The sequence below is a fragment of the Aquila chrysaetos genome, chromosome 2 (assembly GCF_900496995.4).
Source record: "Aquila chrysaetos chrysaetos chromosome 2, bAquChr1.4, whole genome shotgun sequence".
Classification (NCBI taxonomy): Eukaryota; Metazoa; Chordata; class Aves; order Accipitriformes; family Accipitridae; genus Aquila; species Aquila chrysaetos.
Window position 1 is genome coordinate 52,263,633 of NC_044005.1, and position 11,428 is coordinate 52,275,060.

The window sequence follows — 11,428 nt, forward strand, 5'->3', positions numbered from 1 at the left end:
AGATTATTAGTATATCCTCCAAGGTTATATTAATTGGAAGTGTTCATGGGTATTTAGACATTGCTGCTGTAAGGAGTTTTGTTTTTAAAAAACAAAGTAAGGAGTACTGGGTAGAAAAGACCCTATGTATACATGAAGGAGTACAGAAGAGCTGCCAAATGTGAATATAATTGAACATAAATTATGATGAACATTCAAGAAGAAGATACTAGAAAAACATAATACCATTGTATATTTCTGAATGCTTAATCACACTACATCAACCACATTAATTTTCAGTATGCATTTATTTAAAGTTTAAGAGAGAAACCTGAATACCTGGCCAAGCTATTCAGGTCTTTTGAATACCTGCCTGCTTCAGCTATCACGAAATGTTCACAAAGTACTGGCAATCTAGTGACAGGACAGATTCTGACTGAGACTTCTCAGGGCTTATAGAAAAAAAGTCCCTCTCCTATAAAAAAAAAAGGCACCTTCTTAACCATGAATACAGGCCAAAACCACTGTATAAAATATTTAAAAAGTACACTGGTGGCTGGTTTTAACCCCTCCTCGCCTCCCTTCCCCAATGGTAGCTGATCATCCATTTACCACATGAGAATGAGAACATTCCACTAATCTCAGAGTGGATCTTGCTCCTAGGCAAATCAAAACAGAGTAAGTTAAAGTGGATATCAAAACAAGTTCCAAAAGAAGCTACAGCACTTAAACAACTGTACAATGAGGAAAGGTATGTGGTTGTACAAGACTATAAGAAAATATTTCAGGGAAAAATTAAGAGAAAACATTTATAACAAAGGAAAATCTAGTGTTGCAATAAAATTGTTAAATCACAGACAGTAATTACAAAGAAAAATATAAATACCTAGTCAGATCTCCCTTATTTCTGAGAATGTACTTCAGATTATTAAGTCCAAATGTCCTCTACACATATATGTTCTCAGCTTTCTTTGTGGATTCCAAGGGAGTAAGAGGAGAAAATGCAGAATAAGGAATCTAGTCAACCTTACAAGCAGCAGACTGAACTAAGCCCTATGAGTTAAGTAAAGCAGAAGAGTCATCAATCCTTTCTGCATACTGTAAAAGGATGACTTTTCATAGGTTATATAGGAGTTTTAAAAGTATGTGGACACGATATGAAATTTGAAGTTCTGGCATTGCTCCAGTTTCCTTAGACTATAAAAATACTTATAAAATGTAATTCTTTTTCACTGACTTTCTAGAATATACTCAGTAACGTGTTAAACAAAATTAGACTACTCAATACATGTTTTTAAGAATTCTTTAAGAATAGCTCACTGTGCATATGAAGGATCAGCTACCACATATTCCACAAAACTGTATTATCAGCTCAAACCGTAAGATTCAGCTACATCTTTATTAAAAGATTTATTAAGCAAAGTGTTCAGCAACTGTTTAAAAATATCAGATTAGGAATAGAATATGATTTTAATTTAGAAAGATATTCTTATATAAAGTACATTTCCAGACTTTTGACAAGTTAAGATGACACTCAAAAGGGGAGAGGAAGTAGCTTGGCACTCATGCCAACTTATCTTCACTATTTGTACAGGATCTAACTTCAAAAACATCAGCTGTGCCAAATCTTTTCTTTTCCATAATGCGCATCTGTCCGCACCAACTGAATTAGAGACCACCAACTTGTCTCATACACCACATCAAACAATAGGCCAGCTTAACAGTTCAGAGCATGATTTAGAAATACAAAATATGTATTCTTTCCCCAGAACAGAGAAGTTTTAGCCTACTTTTCAAAGTAATTTAAAAAAAATGTTAAGACACTTATAAATAAATTAAAGCCAAGATATTTAATACACTAGTTTGTACAGCAATTGTTTTAAAGCCACGATTTTGTTTAGCTAGTAAATCTGCTTTGAACTGCATAATCTATAATGGATTTAGTGAAACCTGCATCTTTTAGATTAGTTTCACACTTCTAAAAATAAATGACACATTGTACCTGAAGAGTGACTATGGTATAGGCATTCCTCCGTTGTTTTGGAAGAAACAAGGCACATGAAAAGTCTTAAATGACAAGTGACACACATTTTAAAATTACGCATGAAGTGTATGAAAATATACATTTTAAGATTCTTAAATTTATTTTTTTTAAAGAAACAGCAAGATACTCAGAGTCAGGAGACAGACATCAATAAAACTAAATACTTCCAAAAGTGCAAAAGCTGGCTCACAGGATCTCACATTAGTAAGAAAACACAGAAAACATGCTTTGAAATTCCAGTGGTCTGTTTTCTAGCCTCTGCTTTTCTTTAAAATAACCTGCAAAAAGAAAAAAGTATATTTATCACCACTTTTATCACTACAATCCAGGCAGCAGTAAGAGATCCAAGTAAGAAAATGCTAGGCTACTCAGACCAAAGGTTCACCTAGCCAAACAATCTGTTTCCAAGAACAGAGTCACCAAGGGTAAAAGTCTAGGGAAAAGGTTAGAAATAAAGCAAAAGCATACAGAAAAGTGCCATATCAGAAAGTATTTTTTTTAAATAAGAACATTCATCACCAAGAGTTCTGCAAAATAAAAGGCTTATTTTAAAAATGAATGCTGAGAAACGGCAATAGCGCTCTCAAGCCCTCAGCAGATTCCCTGAAGCTCTTACCCCGTTAGGCCTAGACAAAAAGAAAAAAAAGTAAGATTTGCAATTATACAGCTACTATGCTCAATTTTTGTTTGTAATGCCTTATTTCTTTCTATATCAAGAGTGCCCAGACCCTTGGAAGGACATTTTTTGGTTTGGAGTTTAAGTTGAAAAATGAACTTCAAAGCCCAAGTGGGACCATTTAAGTGTTAACATTATTAAAATACAGGCAGTTTTTCCTTTCTTCTCATCTTGAAAAAAAATAAACGGAACACAAAAATGTTCAAATAATGTTAAGATTGCAGTTAAAAAGAAATTACAAATGCATAAGATTCCAACTGTAACATTCACTTGGCTACCATACACATCCTGTATATATTTCTGTTACTATAGTAATAGAAAGTATCAAACTAAACATTTCACCAGAGGAAAAAAAAAATACTGAAGATAAACAGAAGCCACAGGACCCAAATACTAGATAACACTGAGTTTTGTTCTTCCAATTTGCCTAGCAGTAGTAGGTAGTTGAACAGATAACAAATTAAAGGGACTGAGCTCCTTCATGAAACCTAGGTGAAGCAGACATATCCTAGAGAGCGAAACCAGCTACAGAATACAAAAGGATTTCGGTCATACTTTGACACTACTCTAATTCTTTCTAGAGAAAGCTGCATAACGCCTTCCTCTTTCCCTTCTTTTGCACGTACACAAAACTTACCATGCTCTGTAATGCAGAGGATTCCTCCTTCACAGATATTCATACAACAATTTTTGTTATGCTGAACTACCCATATAGCAATCCACAGTTTAATCCTCTCTTAGTTCTTCCCTTGCCGAACACAACACCACACAGAGAATCTGTTTGTTCAAGCAGTAGCCACACAATGCTGCAAGAATCCACTTCAAACATCCTTCAGACTAAGCAGGTAAGAACTGAAGGTGTAAGATATTAGAACCTCTTTGAACTATTTCTCACTCGTTCCATAAAGCTCCATTTATATTACTGAAGTTAAGACAGGAGGCTTCCTTGATATAGTATCATCTGAAATAAAGATCCTCCAACTTTGGAATTTGCTTCTGTTCCCTGGGCTTTCAGCCCACAGATGCTTGCTGGTAGACTGCTGTGTAGACTTTCCCACATATTGAAACTATGAATTTAAACATGGAATATTCAAGAAAAATAGGGCTATATTTAATAGGGCACGGAGAGTTAATTTGATGTCTTGGTAACAGTGAATTATGCCAATGATGGACTAAAGAACATCACGTTTCTACAGGTTTTGGATTATAAAAGCATACCAACACTAATACAGAAAACTTTTGTATACGCTGTCATAATACATTTTGCATTAAACAAAAATAAAAATATTAAAAATGCTTTATTACCTTTGCTGCAGCTATAGTGTGTTCAGATTTAATTATTTTACTTTTGTTCTCAAAAGCATTTGTCCTGGCTTCTTCTGCTAGCCGATGGAGAAACAGTAAGAAGTTCAAATGCACCTTTAAAAGAGGGAAGAAAAAAAAAAAAGAAGGATTCAAACTGTTTAAGCACAGTTTGGTTTCTTATATGTTCATTGTTTGACACAGAGGATTCGCATATTAGACTGCTTCCAGATTCCTGAAAGGTGTTTTCAGGAAAACAACGTACTCAGTTCAAGTCTTAAATTCCCAAGACATTCCTTCCTGCAAGACTCTTGTAGATATAGTTAAAATTTAGTATATTTAAATTGTAAAAGTGCTTTAGAAACAATCATGCAAACAACAACTGACCTAACATAAGTCACATCTGATTTTTATTAGCAGTTTTCTATAATAAAATATAAACATAAATATCAGAGAATAAGACGGAGCCTTTTTGCTTACTAGTAAATATAGTCAGCTTTCAGTGACTACAACAGCCAGACTTCTAATGAACAGCAAATTCATCCCTGCCTTATCACCAAATGGACCACAGACAAGTTCAAGGACTTCTGCCCCTTTCCAGTGCAAAGGAGCATTGACATTAATTTCTCCAGAACAAGAAATTCTGCACTGTCAGGAGGTTCCATCCATTTTTTCCCAGCTCATCACTTAACCTTTTTACATGAAAAGAACTGGTAGGGCAGTATTCCGTTCAATACAGAATGCTGCTCTGCTAGTACAGAAGCAGCAAAAATTTCAGCAGGCAAGGAACTACTACTCCAACTTGGACTAAAAACTTCCAGCCAAAAGCACCCCTGTGTAATAAGGAACCTATAATACAAACCTCCAGCGTTATACAGACATTATGTGAACTATTTTAATAGTCCAACCTGAAAAATTGGTAATTGCACCTTTTGTAAATTAAACTTTCAAACAATATTAACTTTGCTATGTAAAGTGTACAAAATACTTTTTCAATCAAGAGCTCGGAAAAACATTACTGAAATATATAACAGTTTTATTTATATGAATTAGGTGATATAGTTATTGTGCCATGCCTGATCTGCAAAGCCTAGATAAGATACAACAAGGAAAGCTACAAGTTAAGAGTTTATAGGAAACACTTTGGCAGTGGGTTTGCAGCACAAAGAATCTGTTAGAGGACAGGCATTTCAGTGTTCATATGACAAGCAATTTAGGTTTGTTTTTTTTTTTTTTTTTAAACTCCTGAACTAAATGAAGCCAGCGTGCAGTAGATAAATTGCATAATATTTGGCATCGTTTGGAAGCATCTACTACACAAAAAGCAGATGTTCTTGCAGATTTATTTAGCAAAATATCAAAGCCATTTTTAAACTAGTCTTTAGTTACTCACACAGAAATAACCTCCGACAGAATCAAGCAGTGACACTAAAATAGTGTTCAACATTAGAACTCTCATTATTAGACTTATCAACATGGAGATTAGATTTCTGGAAACAACCTGGGGGAGAAGAGGGAAGCAGAACAAAAGCTTCCACACTTGGAAGTCCTCCTGCTGAGATACCTAAAGGCAAAAGTGTTAATTTTAAAACCACCTTTAAAAACTGCATCTTCTCTCAGAATCACTGTACCTTTATTTTCCTATTTTCAAAGTGAATTGTTTCATGTGGAGAAGCTTCCCCTGAACTCCCGTAGACTTAAACATAGTCACATAACTAAAATCAGAACATTCCACAGTAGAGCACACGTTAATAAATATTCCGGATTATTCAAGGCAATTGAAAAAGGCTAACGAAAGGCAGAATGACTGAATGCCATGAATGGGACAGTTACTGAAAAGTACCTACGTGATACCACATTTGTTTAAAGACATTGCTTTACTGTGTATTAGATTATTGTCCCTCTGCATAAAATTTAAGAACAGTTTTGAACTACTCATGAAAACCACCTTACACAACAGAATGCTTATTTCCCATAAAAGATAGGTTGTAAAGTTTTAAGAACATATGTAAAAACTCACAACTCACCACAAAAACTCACAAGTTGCAGAGCAACTTCCACACACCTGTTCAACAGAACTAATGAATAGTAGGGACAAGCTCCGTAATTTTGTTTTGCTGCCATGACTTCAGAACAATTCTTTAGACTGATATTTTGCCTTCACTGTACACTTATTCATCATTCTATGCCGATAACAAAGAAAAAAGGGGTCATTCAATGCAATACTTTAAGTTTTTTCTGCAATGTAAATACGAACCTGCCCTTCTAGCATAAAACAAGCAGCTGAGTTCCTGCTTTTCTTCTACAATTTCAAGCTAGAACAAAGTTTGCAGCTTTTTCTTCTCAGACCATTGGGGGGGGGGGGGGGAATATCTGAACTTCAGTACTAAAATCTTAATCTTTACCTCTTATTTTCAAAAAGGTAAATAACTGAGTGGTAAGAGCATTGGACAAACCTTAAACACTATTCCTATCTCTTCTCTCAAAGATATTATCACACTCCTTGAGAAAGATTGATGAAATCTGTTAGCTACACTGCACACAGAGAAAGATGTTAACACTTAGGTTCTGACAAAGCTTCAAATTTCAGAAAGAGACTTGATCAAAAGAATCTGAAAAATGAAGAGGAAACTCCATGCAAGTATTTAACAAAATTATCTGAATTCTTATGTCTTTCAAACTTGTTAGTAACGATCATGTAAGAAAACATTGGTTTATTGAGGAAAAATAATTGCTGAAGGTCAGGAAAAGGAAAACAATCTGATTATATCATAAGCCAGGTAGGCAGACCTCCTCAGTGGATTGGCTAAGTACCACTGTAGACTCAAACAGAAAGCATGGATCATTCAGGAAGATAGCCCAGAAACTGAACTAGCCAATTCTCATATTTCCCTGCAGAAGACACAAGCACTCTGCTCAAAATGTATATGGTTTCATCTTGGTAAGACAGCTACCATATAATTTTCTAAAGTATGCAATCTAACCACTCTTACAAGGTTTGTAGGGAGTAACAGAGACACTAAAAAACATACTCTCAAAATTTGTTACTTGTCTAACTACAGGACTAAACCCCCCCCTCTTTTTTTTTTTTCTTCTTTTTTGAAACAAAGCAAAACTCCAGCTGTGTTGATTATTTATTCATAGAAATAAAGAGCTAAAAAGCTGTTAGCCACATGCCTAGTTGAAGAACATCATGGGCAATCACCACCCTGGACATTCCTGTTTAAAGGTAAAATAAAAAAGCCAAGCCTCCTAACATTGTGTCATTTAATTTAACATCACCAGAAGAGATAATCTAAGCTTCCACTACATGATTAAAATTCATTCTCACCTCATCCTTTGTGTTGGAGTGAGTATTTGCACAGCCATATTTTAAACTAGATCAGATTGTTGTTGTTAATTACTTTCAGTCAATTCAGTTCACTGATTGTCTTTTGCAGCCCACAGAATGCTGGTGCCAGGACAAGGAAGAGATGGGAACCAATGGCCAAGATTTGGAGGACGGTCCCACTTAGCCCTCTTCAGACAGCTACACTACCTGTAGCATGACCATGGAAACACAGACCAACTGTTACCAATGACTACAAAAAATGTTATTAGTGATTATGTAACTTTGATTAGTTGACTACTGCATTCTACTGAGTAAGCTTTGAGTGGGTCTGAGCAAGGTGCCAGGTCCCTAGTCCATAAAAATACTTCAAAGATAGCAAAAGCAGTAGGAAGCGCTCCTATTTTTATTAGGTCAATTAGAAAAAATAAGTACTCTTTACATGTAAATCCTCTCATGTAATTACCATATTGTTCATATTAATCTCATTAATTTTGTATATTTACATTTAGCTTCATATATCCAGATACCAACCTTCAAGCTGCTGCAAGACACAACTTTTATACACATACGAAACGTGGACTTACAATTCAAGTCAGGGACCACACTAGTGTACAGTATGCATTAATGCTCTGACAATCACATGCATTTGAAAACAAGAAGGTGTGACAGTCAAGCAAGCTAAGCCTATTAAGTCCCTTCAAAGAATATTTTTTTTATGCACAAATAGTGGGGGGTTTTCAGTATGGCAGCTACCACAAGCTCTCTTTAGGTCAGGTTTCCTTGCTGTAGTCGAGTGATTTCTTGGTGAGACAAACCCGTCCTGTGCCCCAAATCCCTTACTGCAGGTCAGAAGGAATCCAGCTTTGTTGGCCTCAGTTTTCTGAAACTTGTTTGATATGGCTCTGTTATCCCTACACCTTTATGGCAGGTGTTTTTAAACCATGAGCAGAACCCCAACACCTTACTCTCCTCGTTACATTACTAACAAGAGTTGTCATTCCTTCATTTTGGACAAAGATTACTTAGCTGGCCTTCTACAAAAATATGATCAGTTAGGATGCCTTAACAGCTTAGCAACTCATTAATCACAATCCAGTCAATGGATATCTGTACAACCAAATTGCTCTACATAAACAACATCTGTGCATTACAGCCACATAATCCAAATTCCTATTTCTCAGTCCGTCTACACCGAACTCTTTGAACAGCAGCGTGTACATGTAGTGACACAATATTTATGCATCAGCCTGCCCCTGAATCTCCAAACTCACCGTCAGAAACGTACACTACAGTAGCCACCAGCGAAGCAGGAAGCTGCAATCGCTACTTATTAGTATTTTATTAGACTAACCAATCGTCTCTCTCCCCGCAAACGTTGCCTCCTCTCTGCCTGTACCTCACTGCAGAAACACCACGAGTAGCAGTAACTCGACATCCCACTACGCCGCAGCAACTCCAACGTGCTCCAGCGCGCACAGTCCACCGCGTCCACGTCTCTCGAGCGATAAAACGTTTAGACCAAACGTCCCCGACTAGGGACACCTGCCCCCAGGCAACCACAACGGCTGCAGCCGCCCGCCACCGCCGAAAGCACAACCGCCCCCGGCCCTGCGCCACGACCCCGGGGGTGCCCTCCTGGAGCTCGAGGATTCACCCCTTGAGCTCGCCGCGCTGCCCCAGCGGCAGAGGACGGCGGGCCGGCCCCCGCCCGTACCGGCAGAAGGCAGGCTGGAGGCCGCCGGCGCTGAGGAGGCGGGCGGGCGGGCGGAGCGGGCCCGCACCCAACTCCAGGCCGCAACGCTCGGCGCCCGCCCTTCTCCTTCCTCACCAGCAGGTCGGCGTTGGTGGCCAGGCGTAACTGCGGCTTGTGCGTCTTTATTATCCTCCGCAGAGTGCTGCGGGGCGCCGCACGCTTCATCCTCCTCCTCCTCCTCAGGCCGCTACCGCCGAGACCGGCCCAACCGCCGCCGTTCGAATCCGCCGCCTCCGGCGCAGGCGCGCTCCCGCCGTGACGCACTTCCCGCCGGCGGCGGCGACGCCCCCCCCTTCCTCCTCCTCCTCCTCCTGCTGTGAGGGGAAGGCGGCGGCGAGCGGAGCCCCTCTCCGCCTCCCCTCACCCGGCCACCGCCACAGCGGCGGTCCCAGCCCGCTGCTCTCCCCAGCCCCTCGGGGGCGCTGGGTCTGGCCCTCGCCTCCCCGTTCCCGCCGAGTGCCGGCGGCTGTCACGTCCCCACGTACAGCGGTTGACCGGCTCCAAAGTCCCAGGCCGGGGCGCGGAGGGTGCGTGAGTGAGGTGAGAAAACCCCCCACCACCCCCCCGAGCTGGTCCCAGGTGATAAACGAGACCCTAGTGATAAACAAGACCCAGGTGATAAACGGGTCCTAGGTGATAAACAACAGCTCCCAGGTGGACTCCGCGACCGTCCTTCCCCTCGTGAGCAACTACGTGTCAAACCGCTTGGCTTGCACGCTCACGGAAGCTTTGTTTTAGCTCCGGCTTTAACAAGTTAACGTGAACCTCCACCCAGGGCCTTCCTTAATCAACGAGAAAGAAAACGGGCATGGCGGTTTCCTGACGGCCTTTACCTCGCCTTCAAATCTGGCTGCTGCCACGTGCAGAGGTTTCCCAAAATGGAGGGAATGTGGCGCCGGTCGGAGGCACCGGCGCGGTGCTTGGCTGCCTAAACAAGCCTCGGGCCGAGAGCTGTGGACTTCAAGCTGGCAATCATCTCCCAGGCGTGATAGAATTCATTTGCTGCAGCAGAGGGAGTTGTACAACACACTTGTTCTCTCCTTCGTTGCCTTGTGTGACCCTGCTGGGAGATGTGACACCAGATGGCCCGGTCGGGGTGGACTGCAGCACCAGGAGCCTAATTAGCACCATAAACCTGCACTAAAATGAGCCTAGAGTGCTAAATTATGTTCTGCACGTAAACCCGGATAAAATGCCACGTTAGTACAAGTATGGCATTGACTTAATTGCACGCAGAAACGCACACTCGTTGTGAAATCGGCCACTGCTTTAAAGTGTCATCCTTTCTCTAGCTGTCCCTACACTTCTGTTTTGGCTGACGGATGCTGCTGACTGAAATACAGGTTTCCCCACAGAGGGGCCCCTGTAGCTTGGCATTCTCAGTGTATTTGGACTGTGTACTTAGTTGGAGAAGGGGTCAGGATTTCATACTGAGGTATGGAGTTTTTCAGCATATTTATTAGTTTTTTGTTTTCTTTGGCCTATGGGATGTTTGCAGATTTAAATGTTAAATCAATAAGATAAATACATTGTCTTAATATGTTCAAAATTATCAGCACCCAGATAGGAATCGGGTTTATTTGAAGCATGTTCTTAAGTTTGTATGATTTGATATTTTAGTTAATTTTGCGATATGCACAAAATGCAGTCCAAGTAGAAGTATGATATCTGACAGCAGGAGAGAATTTAAGATTTGCCAGTTCTTCATACTCTGTCAGATATTTGAAAATCAGGGTTTGTTCTTTCAGCTTTGACTGTCACTTGCCATTAATCGTCAACAGCGATGCAGATCTTAAAATCAGGGTCTTAACATTTTTTCTGTGAATGGATAAGCACACTAAAACATAGGGGAGGGGTTCTGCAGTTTAATAATAATCACAGTTAATGGCTCAGCAGCCGTTCTAGAAGTAAACATTTGTTTTTTCAGTTAACTAAACGGCTACAACTCAGGAGCTACATAGGGTCATCTACTGTAATGCTCATAGTATACCCATAGAAACTTGCACTGGGATCAACAATAATTCAGCGTGTCAACAGATTCAAATCTACAGCTGGGATAAATCTGTAGCTCCACAGGACCTTACCTGAGCTGAGAATTGGGCCTTGCAATCTCACACTGGGGGAAACTGGTATGGGCAAGCATTTTACAAACTGTATGAGTTGCAAAAGTACCTCCGCTATAGGTCTAAAACTGCTAAAATACATAACACAAAGTTGAAACTGTGCAGTGATCTGCATAAAATGACAGATGCTGAGACTGAAGACTAGTAACTATATCTTTTGTCATGTGCTTGCTATATAGAAAATGACTGAATAATAAAATCTATTAAGTCTAATACTATT

At 39.9% G+C, this 11,428-nt stretch overlaps 1 protein-coding gene across 1 annotated transcript; it reads right to left on the reverse strand.

Annotated features, from left to right (window-relative positions):
* Positions 1-268: 268 nt before the first annotated feature.
* CENPW (centromere protein W) lies at positions 269-9,347 on the reverse strand. Its single transcript, XM_029999813.1, has 3 exons — positions 9,161-9,347; positions 4,005-4,118; positions 269-2,301 (listed from the first exon to the last, which is right to left on the reverse strand). The coding sequence occupies exons 1-3, from the start codon at positions 9,248-9,250 to the stop codon at positions 2,275-2,277; spliced, it is 231 nt and encodes a 76-aa protein (XP_029855673.1). The 5' UTR covers positions 9,251-9,347; the 3' UTR covers positions 269-2,274.
* Between the last annotated feature and the right edge of the window lie 2,081 nt (positions 9,348-11,428).

Coding starts and splice junctions, on each gene's coding strand:
- CENPW (XM_029999813.1), bottom strand. CDS start 9,250: ATGAAGCGTGCGGCGCCCCGCAGCACTCTGCGGAGGATAATAAAGACG. Junction 4,119..9,160: donor CCACCAACGCCGACCTGCTG/GTGAGGAAGGAG, acceptor CCTCTTTTAAAG/GTGCATTTGAACTTCTTACT. Junction 2,302..4,004: donor ACACTATAGCTGCAGCAAAG/GTAATAAAGCAT, acceptor TTCTTTTTGCAG/GTTATTTTAAAGAAAAGCAG.